This window comes from Aulonocara stuartgranti (assembly GCF_965226115.1).
Source record: "Aulonocara stuartgranti genome assembly, chromosome: 17".
Lineage (NCBI taxonomy): Eukaryota > Metazoa > Chordata > Actinopteri > Cichliformes > Cichlidae > Aulonocara > Aulonocara stuartgranti.
Genome location: NC_138953.1, coordinates 4,737,997 through 4,750,403, shown reverse-complemented (window position 1 = coordinate 4,750,403; position 12,407 = coordinate 4,737,997). Strand labels below are relative to the sequence as shown.

The 12,407-nt window shown below is 38.9% G+C and overlaps 1 protein-coding gene across 1 annotated transcript in view; it reads right to left on the bottom strand.

Moving 5' to 3' along the window:
• Window positions 1-8,315, bottom strand: part of ntf3 (neurotrophin 3) — a 38,586-nt gene extending 30,271 nt beyond the window's left edge. The window contains exon 1 of the mRNA XM_082510414.1: window positions 8,016-8,315. Coding sequence (XP_082366540.1) covers window positions 8,016-8,033 — 18 coding nt within the window. The 5' untranslated portion in view covers window positions 8,034-8,315. The remainder of the gene's footprint in view (window positions 1-8,015) is intronic.
• Window positions 8,316-12,407: the final 4,092 nt, after the last annotated feature.

Below are 12,407 nucleotides of genomic sequence, written 5' to 3'. Positions count from 1 at the left end.
CAGTGCATTACCACCCCACATTTATACAAGCCTCCTTTCACTTAAAGTGTTCTTTGATTATTGTTACTTCACTCAGATGTTTGAATGATGGATTTAATGCTACACAAATATGAACCTACTGACCAGTTATACTGGGGAGTCAAACATAATGTGTGTGGTAAACCCAAGTCATAAATCCAAGCTTCTTCTTCTCGCTCATTCATCATAACTCAGTCAAATCTTGACACACAGACAGGAAACACATCGCATTCAGTGTAAGTTATAGTTTGCATCAAAAATGCACTTCACTTGGAAATCACAGAAACAAAACATAGTTCAGTACTTGGCTGAGAATGATTATGCTTTTGTTTTTTCTTCCCTATCAAGTAATCAAATCATAGTTGCCTGTACATTCAGGAGTACCCTGTAAACAGGAACTTGAATTGCTAATTTAGCATACAGTCAGAAATGTATCCACAGGGTGTGTTTGCCCCCAGCCAATGTCACTAATGCAACAGAGAGATCAGTAAAATCAGTCCTTTATTCCTGAGTGATAAAAGCATGGATAGGCCAACAATGGAATCCAGGGACGGCTGAAGAATGCTGAAAAATGAAGCCACTGTGGAAGTGGTAAAAACTCCAGTTCCTCTTGAGCCACTTGAGACAGTATTCATTTTCAGCCTCTATGAACAGCTTCACTTTAACTCTGAGGAAGTTGGATGTTTTTAAGTCATCCACCTAGATTACTGAGTTAGAGGTGTGGCCAAACTGATTATGGGAGTCCTGTCACAGGCAGCTGGAAGCCAGGCCAACGTCTGCTAGGCCTCAGACATTGAATTAGACCTCTTCACTAATTGTTCGTAGTGTTGATACCTTCAGGAGCATTTTAATGGGTTATTTGACTAACATTAAGGCTTACTGTTTTGGTATAGACCACCACAGAATTCTGTGCATAAATTTTGCTGACTTAATTTCTACCTTTTTGTTCGTCTGTTACTTAGTTTTAGCTTAAATGTGACAAAACCCATATTATGTCATACACTAATGATGGCTACCTAGAATTTAAAAAAAAAGAAAGAAAGAAAGATGGCAAAACATGTTAGTGTTAGTGCCAATGTGTTTCACACCACTGGAAACATTTCTTTGATGATTACCCCAAATTTGGGGTTTCTGGGCTTTGAGATAAACATTAGTTGGGATTAGTATTATGTTTGGTTTAGAATTAAACCATATGAGGGGACATGTATAGGGAACTGAGTTTGTGTACAATGACTATGAGTCTGTGTTAAAAACACCAGGCAGCAGGTTTCTCCCCGAGGCCACCTGAACAACTGCCAGCTCAAATATCAAAGGTGGCCACATCAGTCCTCACAGACGTCACCTATAGGCATTTCATTCTATACGGAGAAAAAGAAGATTGCGCATCATCTTAGACACATTGGACATGTGTGCTTTTTTTTCATTTTTTCAATGAAACATTAAAGTTGAGTGGGATCCCGCTGCTGCTAAAAAGTAGAGAAAAACACAAAACTCTTCCTCCAAGGGAGTCATTTTTCATGGAAGTGACGTTAAGAAATGAAAGACAACATAATCTGTAGTAAAAGCAGCACCTCCATGTCATGTCTTGGCAAATCAAATAATGACTGTTAATTTAGCAGATGTGAGAAGCACCATAGATTACGCATGGGCCACTTGGGTGCTATAAATCTCTGCTGAAACTGACAGATTGGAAGAGAATGTGACCTGACTTTGCCTGCAGTTTTATAGTTTTAGCGGGGAAACCATAATCATCTTAATGGTGAAAGACCCCAGATCTTAATCTGATATAACAACTAAATGAAATCAGGTTGCAAATTGGATTAGTGTGACCAAAAATAATGAAAACGTGTACATAATCTTTTTAGACACCATCTGACCGTCAGACTCCTTTTGACGAAGGGAATAGTCGAGTAGCTAAATACAAAAGATATGGAATATAGCATAGAATTGTTATTTTTAGTTTAGTTCATTTTTTTTTGTCTTATTTATTTATTTTGACCCTGTGAGATAAACAACACAGACAAATGGTTTCATAAAACAATCTGGCATTTAAAAAAAGTCACTGGTTAACTAATGGTTGTGTTTTGTAGCCAGGCTTGTCTGTGGTTGCCCCTCAATCCGACCCCTGCATCCCCTATTGAGTACTTTTACTACAGATGCCGATATATCTGTGCTCCTGGTAAATCTAAGATATTCAGCAGAGCATATCTCCACATGATATGAATTTTTACTTGAAAAGCTCATAATCTTTTCTGTTTAATAAGGAACACTAAAAGTTAAACAAAAATTAAAAAAATATGGATGCAAATGTTACCTCTCAGTGCTGACTAGGGTGACCTGATGTCCCTCTTTATGTGGGACTATACGGCCTTTTGCCCCTGTCCCACAAACTGAGTCGATGTCCCACATTTTGACTGGCTCTGTGTGATGTGCGTCTGCACAGTTTAGTTCTATTTTTATTTCTAAGTTAGATAAGAAAATTTCAGACTACCTCCCAGCATTAGTAACAGGCCCCACATTGTTCCACAGAAACAGTTTTTGGCCCACATTTGTTTTTTGGGGATCTAGTCACCCTGGTGCTGGCATTGACCTCCAGAGAGGAGCTAAGCTATATTAGCTAAGATTGTGTATCAGATTTATGTCTCAAATTTGCATAGCCAGAAATAAATAAACAAGTTAAATAATTCGCCTTGCAAGTCCAACGGGAAGCAGTCGTTGTGATTAGTTACCTACTTCCCATAAATGTTCTGTGTGCAAGGTCAGATTAGGAGCGTTAGGAGATGTTTGAAAGGATTTCATTTAGTGCTTTCAGTCAGCCACAGTCTCTAAATTTAGTGACAAAAAAGTGAGGTATTTAGGTACTTCTGCTACTGTTTTAACTCCATTAAATAGATATTAATTTGTTCTGGAAAAACTGACATTTTGAAAGGTCATAAGACAGCAAAGCCGAATACTGGCTCTCTTATGTTTAGCCAGGCAGGTTTTATGTATATACATAAATAACCACTTAAAAAGCTTTTTATGGGAATTCATCACAGAGTTTCCCTCTTAATTTGGAATAGTGTGAGTGGAAAGAAAACTGTCTGGGAAGGAGACGTAAAGAGTGAAGAATGAAGGACATAACGATCTAGACAGTGGAGGTGAGGGAGATAAAGAAAATCGTTGAGACAGGGAGGAAGATTACCGTCTCAAAACTAACAGAAAGAGGACAGCTGGACTGTCATATGACTGCACTGCAAGGAAGGCCAAGCCTCACCTTGAAACCTCATGATCTCTATCTACTCTGACTCTCTGGGAATTGTGGGAATTACCGTTAAAGAAAATGAAGAAAAAAAAATAGACAAGCAAACAGAATTGTGCTAATGAGGATTTCCATTTAGAGCCTTTTATATCACAGCAAGACTCAAGGTTACAGGTCAAAGTAATGAACATCTTAAATGAATTGTGGAGGATGTATACGTGCATGCGTCTGCAACTCCCCTGCTTTGTGTCGTTTCTGTTCTACAGAGCAGAGCTGCCTAATCCCCATCCTTACAGTATGTTTTGCTCTAACTAGTCATAAAAATGTGCAGCGTAAACACTCTGCTAAATGTGTAAACCATGTCAGAGCAGGCGAGGCTGAGAATCTGTGACCATAGGATGAAAGAATCAGCTTGGTCCACACCAAAGACCAAGGGAAGACAGGAGGGAAATTAAAGATCGTGGTAAACCCACTAATACTTTGCTTTCCTCACCCTTTTGGTATTAAGACTGCTCTTGATTCATTTGCTTGACATTTAGGCTTTAACTGCATGTTGATGGGTCTTCGCTGACCAGAAATCTTTTAAGAAAAGTGCTTGAAGTCTCGAGTACTTGACTTTAATTACAAAACACTCAAAAAGCATCTCAAACCAAACATAGTCGAGGGCTTTTGGGGATGTCGGCATTATAGATGGACCTCTGGGACCAGAAAAGTTACTACTGGTCCTTGTGAAGGTGACATTTCTTCACTTTCACTTCTCCAACTATTTTATGGAATAGTAATGCTAGATTGAACATGTTCTGCCAACTTTCTGTTTAATCCAAGTCCATAATACTGCATTAAAGTTTCAATGGTTGACCAAAAATGTAGAAAAGATGATTGCAGAACACGATGTAATGAAAATAAATGAGAAATTAAATTCATAATTTCTGAATATTTTTCATTTGTTTTAATTTGCAGCTTCTTGTTGCATCTTTTTTTATTTTGAAAGTTTAATTTACAAACAGTAACAGGCTCAAACAGACCAAACAGAACCTTTTCAGATGTTTTTTTTTTAGTACAGAACCAGAAACTGGAAAACACGGTCAGAAACCTGAGCAAGGACTTTGCATGATTTTTTGTGACTTTATTTGTTGTTTCAACTATCGGATTTAGGGGTCTGCCTTATTTGGAATTTATCTCAATTAATAATAAACTTGTAAAATGCAGTTGCTGAACAGCTCCATAAGGTGGTGCCATTTTCCTATTTGTGTTTGAGTTTGAGTTTTTAGTTGTACACAGACACTGACGAAGCGTATGTCGTAATGGCCTCCTATTGTGTGGTAGAAGTTGAGTACTGGAGAACAAAGCGCTAGTGTAGAAATCTCCATTTCCATAATCCCACAAAGTTCTAAGATAGGAAGCTGTCCCATGCTAGATAAGCTAGCCGACTTTTGCTAGTTTTTCCACAGGCACCATCGCATATTACAGGCTTTGTACCCTCATGATTTAATTGTTTAATTGTTTTTCCCCCTCAGTGTGGGAGGTTGTGCTGCACACATAAATGCCTTTGTGAATATATTGGTAATTAGCACATTTTCCAATGCTAGATATCAGAAAAGTGGCGTATCCGAGTACAGAAGCAGATACCTGTTGATATTCCTTTTTGGTCATCTATGTCCCACTAGTGGGACCCACAGTTTAAAAACCACTGCTTTAAACTAACTAACTTCACAACAAGAATATTTGAACATTAAGGCATTTTGGCTTCTGTGCTCTCAGCCAGAGCACTCAGCTCACATGTGAACGTACTGAAAAGAAACATGATGAATATAATGATTTTTTTTTTCCTGCTGCCCATCACCCTTTGTGAATTTTGCATGGACCTTAAGCTGAGTACGAGCAGTAGGCCCATCCTGAAAGAATACCCTCATCACTGTTAGTTAATAATAACTGAATTAAAACAAGTTTATTTCAGGAAAATATACCAAATGAGCACACTATACATGTTTTTAAATAATTTGTTTTTTAGCCAAAGTATGTTAATAGCACAGGACTTGTCGGTAGTGATTTCTGCATAACTCTAAATGAATTTGAAATTTGTTACAGCCACAAAAAGCTGAGAATGGGATCCAAGATTGATTCTCTGGGTTTGTCCCACTAAATATATCCCAACACTGATTCTGTAAAAGCCTGCCTGCTAATGTACTACTTTCATTTCCATGGTAAAAGTTGTTAACCCTCTCAAGGCAGGCGTTGTCGATTTGCAAGAGTTAAAAACTAACAACCCCACATACATATTTTATGAGTGTTTTTTTACTCAGAAGTACCACTGCAGGACTTGGTTGTGCATTAGCAACAAAAAGTTTAATTTGAGCCTGAGAGGGTTGCATTTTTTGATATATACATTTTCGCTTTATCCTTCCCTCATACATCTGTTGGATTTTTTGTTTTCTGTGATCTAATAAAACTAATTTGCCATTTTTGGAAAGATTTAATTGTACAGTTTCTGGATATGTAGAAAAATGTCAGTTGTAAAGTGAATTATACATAATCCTGCAGGAGAGGTGAAAAAACATCACATGTTGAGGGGAACAGATTTCCAGAAGAAGAAGGGGGTTCGGGGACACTACAGCTTCTGGTCAGTCCATCTGGAAATGTCACAAAACATCTGTGATGGGATAACACTGGTGACCCACCCAGACTGCCTTTTCCTGGCTGATGCTCCAATCCAACTCCATTGGTCAACAAGAGACCAATTAAACAGAACGAGTGATTTCATCTGTTTCTTTATTTAAGTTTCTATCTGGTGAGGAAAAATGTACTAAGCACACTTTTTGGTGTTGTATAGTTACAGTCGCACATTTTTTACACCTCCAAACTTCTTGGCACGATCTCTGCCATTTTCACTCTGCACATTCGTTAAAGTTGATTTTATGCCTCATTACGTTTGTTTCTGTTGAAATAAGCTCGCTCTGATTTTGATCTTTGGTTGTTGTGTTTTTGGCGGCAGTCCTTTGATAGCTGCGCATTCATAATTTCCCGACATGTTTTCTCAAGCTACTCTTGGAATTTAAACCAAGGTGATTTAAAAGAAAAACTGCCACAAGAAATGAAAGTAGAACAAAAACTATACAAACAAGTTATGAGATGAGATGCATAAACAAGAGAAAAAAGTTAAACTATCCACAATAAAAGTATAGTGTTTTTAACCATATCTACTGTACTTCATGTTCTTACACTGAGCACCGCCCCTACGCTGTTCACAACCCTAACTCCTTATTTTTTCTCCATTCTTCCTGCAGTAAAGCACAAAATGAACGCTGTTAAACTGCAGCTGCATGGCATGCCCGCACGCAACAGCTCACAGCTGGAGCAGCAGCTTCTCTCAGGATTCCTGGGAGGCCATCATTGACTCAAGTGCCCATAAAGTTACGGAATTGAGCCGGTGTCTCCCTCTCTCGCCTCCTTCCATGTGTCCTAATTTCCCAGTCCTGCTGTGTGTCTGGATGTCAGGAAAGGCTCAAATCCGCCACCGCAACAGCTGCTCCGGCGGCCTCTTGGCGTGCATACACACTTCGACGCACGCACGTACTCAGAAAAGTGTACGAGAAGCAGCAGCAGGGACTCATCCACCAAAAAGGCTGAATACGCCCACAGATGCGCGCCATTACACAAAGCTGCCCAGACCACAGATCCTACAATACACGCGCCTCATCGGGCCATCATGTTAGTCCACGCACCCGCTAACAGCATCAGTATTTCTGGGAGGATTATGCGACTCATTTAACACCTGCCAACAGTGAAATCTGAAGTCTGAGGTGGTTTGATGGAAGGGAACAAGGTTATACAATGTACCCACGTGCACCTACTCCAACCCCAATTCAAATATTTTAAGTATGTTTTCACATTCATTTTAAACGAGTTGGGAATGTTTCTTGCATGCGCATTTTTAACAAAATACTAATTTAAAGTACTGAAGTTCAGTACGTATGAAGATTCTGGAGAGGGTATCTTTGCGCCCGAAGAGCTCTCACTTTTTCTTTTCTTTTTTTTTTCTTCTTAGGTCTAACAGGTTTTAGTCTGCATGCGTATACAAACAACGGGCACGCACACACACGGAACGAGCAACAAGCAAAGAGGGAGAGCAGTGCGCACAGGCCACCTTTATTGTAGGAGTCATCCGTGACACATCAACTTTCACAGCCACTAACCGCGATCTGAGGAGCAATTAGCGCGTGGGTAATCCAGAGGCACATCGTTCTCGTGCGCATTCGGCCAGATCCGCTGGTAAAACTCCCGCGTGTGACTAAACAACAGGAGTTCCAAACATTTGTATGCGTAAACCAACTTTGTAAATAGCCAACCTTCAAGTCTACCTGTTCCAAACTCCGAGGAAAACGTGCAACATACGTTACTTTGTCCATTCTGGGTAGTTTCCCTTTTTACTTGGTTTTACTGACCAAAGCTTAAAGTTAGAAGGTGAAATAGTCGGTGAACACAAAATAACACAGTTTTTTTTAAACTAAATACGAAATCTTCAGCACATATTTAGACGCGATTCTCTACCAAATTCAGGATTTCTGAAACTTTTTAAAGCCATTTGTACAAGTTGTAAATCCAGCAGCTCTGAGCATCTGAGTCTGTTACCATCGTTTAAATAATGTTGAGCAAGTCGCACACTTTGGCTTATACCTGGTGTCAAAGAACCAAAGAGTTTTGCAGCGACAAAAATACTCCACTAAGTTCCCAGTTAAATGAAATCAGTTGTTCCTACCGTAATAAAGGTAACCATAGCATCGGCGGGTTAGTATCCAACAGAGTCGACATGAAGGTGATTAATTTTTACACTGAATCCTTCGGCGAAAACTTCCCACTTTGTGAGGGCTGCCGCTTGTCTGTGCGCCACACTAGTTCTGTGTGGACAAGATCAGGGTGTGCGTAATGCTCTCTCTCTCTCTCTCTCTCTCTCTCTCTCTCTCTCTCTCTCTCTCTCTCTCTCTCTCTCACACACACACACACACACACACACACACACACACACACACACAAACACACTCACACTCGCTCTCTCTCCCTCTCTCTCTCTCTCTCTCACACACTCTCTCTCTCTCTCTCTCTCTCTCTCTCTCTCTCTCTCTCTCTCTCTCTCTGGACAACATAATCTACGCCGCTCTTTCTGTTACAGGACAGATGGCTCTTGGCGCATGCAGCAGCAAAGAGCAAAGACCTGCATGCATGCATGCGGCCACTGTCTGTCAGCGAAGCAAGCCTACTGACATGAATTAGGACACAGAATTAGGAGCGTGTGAGTGTGTGCGTGCCGCGCGTGTGATTAATGCTCTCTTTCAGTTTGTCTGTATGTAGTTCTGGCTTTTATTGGTCAAATTCTTCAAAGCCTAAAACTAAGATTAAACTGCAGTCTGAGTAACAGTACAAGTTTTAGACAGAAAATTTCATTCAGATTGTTTTATAGTCTATAAAAACTGGTAAATCATTGTAATTTGGGCAACATTAGTGTGTCAAACTTTTATTTGCAAGTTCCTAAAAAATCTGACTCAGCTTCTTGTAAGAGTCAGTTTCAAGCACTTTATTTAATTCTAAAACACATCAGACTTTGCTAAAGAGGACAAAGTCCTGTTAGTCCTCACAGGAGAATTATTGTTGGCCGCCTGTCCAAGGTGTACCCCGCTTCTCATCCTGTGGCAGCTGGGATAGGCTCCTGACACCATGGATAACGATATCGGGACACAATGCTTAATCTTGAAATTCAGGTGTTTTCAGTACCACTGCCACAGATTTATGAAATAAATCACCAGAGCTGCCAGTTTAGCTTACTGGCTTAGCATCACTCATATGTCCTGTGGCTAAAATGCAGTTTGAAGTTGACCTGTGGGCCTTCGCTGTGTGTTCTCCTGCTCTTTCTCCCCCTCTTTTCTCCACTGCTGACCTATCAAATAAAGGCAACAAGCCTATAAGTAAATCTAAAAAAAGAAATCACCAAACATCTAGCCATGCAGTCTGCCTTTACAAACATTTCTAAAGAAACAAATGGGCCATTCTACAGAGCTCACTGAATTTGAGCGTGGTACAGCATTAGCGTGCCAGCTCTATAACAAGTCAGTTTCTTCCCTCGTAGATATAGAATGATCAACTGTAAGTGCTATTATTTCAAAGTGGAACCTTTTGGAACCACAGGAGCTCACCCATGAAGTGGCAGACCACTAACTTTAATTGTTATGTTGTACAGCACTTTGGTCAACGCTCTGTTGTTATTAAATGTGCTTTATAAATGAATAAAATGAAATGAAATACCAAGTTACAGAGTGCTGTAGCACACACACCAAACCGCCAAACATCAATTCAAAAACTGTGTGCCAGGAGCTTCATTGATGGCACTGTTGAACAGCTGCTGTAGGTGTGATGTGTCGGTGGCCCAGTAGTTTTGTTCATATACTGCACATATTATTGTTATATCATTGTCATGTTTACCTTGAGTGAACACGGTATAATATTATCAGTATAATATGATAACTTTCAGCATTTTTGCTATGCATTTGTAGAGATCAGCATAATGTAAATAAAAAATAATTCTTAAATGAGGAAAATAATAAAACTCAGAGTTGGATTAGGCCTTGGCTATCTCCTAGCTTCAGTGTCTGTAGGATAAGGCATTCTACTTAAAGGCTTGTTGTAGTTTCTGTGTCCACCAGTCTACTACAAAGTTACTCAAACTTGCACCTGCATAGATTCAACCTCATTCGACAAGATGCTACCCTGCATTGCCAGCAATGACACCAAAGGATCTCAGTGGATGTTTGACTGTAACCAAATAGGCTGTAGACTACACTATTACTTTGTAATTTAATTCAACCAACCATTGACAATGCCCTGCCCCACCCAGTAACCGGTGCTATACCTGTTTTGCTCTCCATTTTGGCAAAGATGGATAATATCGCTCAAGATTATTTTAACCCCAGAACAGATAAATTATCTTCAGCTTTAGCCAGCAAGCTAACTAAGCGTAATTTTGTCTTCAAGGAGTTTGTGTACATCATCCTCATCCTAAGGGACCAGACCAATAACATCGGGTTGTTTAGGAAATAATAATAACACATTAAAAAAACTAGGAGATGAATAGAAATGAATAAATAGAGATACATTACAGCATATTTAGTTATGGCGGCATCGCCACGTCACAGCAAAAAGGTCCATAGTTTTCAATCCAGTCTGAGGCCTTTCTGTAGCTTACAGGTTCTCTCCGGGTACTCCAACTTTATTCCACCACACTGTTAAAAAAAACATCTTAAAAAAACGGTAATATTCCGGCAGCTGGGGCGCCAAAATACGACCGTAAAATAACAGAAAATAACTGTCCCATAAAAATACGGTTATTTTCAGTAATGAAAATAGAGTTTGTTGCGCTAATTTTACATGGGATTCTGCCTTTTCCAAGTGCTTTTAGACATTAAATTAGGAACATTTTAACGTGATCAAACAATGAAATTACCTATAAACAAGGTCAATGAATGTGGCAATATGAATCATAATACGTATATGTACAGAAATATACAGTTAACAGTTGGTTTAAATAATAATGGATTGCATGCCCTGGGACAGACTGACAGAGGTGAGGCTGCCATATTGCACCATCGGCCCCTCTGGCCATCACCAGTAGGCGGTAGGTGAAGAGTCTTGACCACGGACACAATACCGAGAGTGTCAGAGCCGGGGCTCGAACCGGCAACCTTCTGATCACAAGGGGAACTGCCAACTCTTGAGCCACGATCGCCCTAAATAGCAAAGATAATAATACTTATGTGATGTAACACAAGCTTATAGGAATCATGTTATATACTTTTCCATAGCATTACATTTGAATTCAACAGTTCAATCTTTCAAATAACGGACAGATATTTGTGAAATCATGATACATTTGTGAATGTATTTTAACAATCTAAAATGCATATGTACAGACAGATACATTTAATAATCATGAAAATGTTTTTATTACATTACAGTGATTTAACGTTAATCACAGTCTATTTACGTAACTTTAATGATATTCTAGAAGAACAGAACAAAACTGTAAAATGCACAGTAGAATATTTTTATATTAGGATTTTTTCCTACAGTACAGCCATACCTGCGACCTTGTGGTTGTTAGTTCACATTCACTGGCCGATGCTTAGCGTCATGTTATTATGTGTCCCAACATCCAATGGCATGTCACATTGTTTTCATGGCCACACCCTCACCCCAGGTGCAGAGGCCTATTTCTGTTCAGGAATGTTGTGAATACTTTGAGATTTATATTAATTGCAATTCCTACCTCTACATTTATTTTTTAAAATATATAATTAGCACAGCGTGTCCGTGCAATGTTTTATATGTTTTTTTTTAGTTTTCATTCCTATTAATTATATTTTCACTTGTTACCTCTGAATTATTGAATCAGACCTAGATGACATGAAATTTTCAGCAAAATTATGATTCAAATACTCCTTTAATTATTGATTATTCTCATTAATTTTCAACCATTTTATATATTTTTCCATAGTATTACATTTGGATTTAACAGATCCTTCTCTCACATAACAGACAAATATTTGTGAAATTATGATACATTTCTGAATGTATTTTTACAATCTAAATATGCATATGTACAAAAAAATATATTTAAAAAACAAGTAAATTGTGTTTTACTATATTTACAGTGATGTTATGTTAGCTTCGACATGTAAAATCACAGTCTACTTATTGATATTCTAGAAAGACAGTACAAAACTGTAAAGATACTTTGACATTACTATTTTTTGGAACAGTGCATCCAAAGACATGGATTGAGTTAGGATAATTGGTGTAAGTGTGTGTTTTAGTGGTTATCTTTGTGTTAGCCCTGCTGAGCTGTACAGAGAGTGCATAGAGCATCTCTTGACTTGCGACAGCTGGGATAGGTTTCAGCCTATCTGTGACCCTGATCAACAAAACACTTCCAACTTCCACTCATTGAATATTTTCTCTTTTTTGGACTATGTGTAAACTCTAGAGTTGGTTGGTGACTGTACATCCAAGTTATTTTTTAGATATTTACATCAAAACGTTCAAAAGGCACCATTGATTGAGAGGTCCAGTTCCAGGAAACAGCTAGCATATCCACCTGTCACTC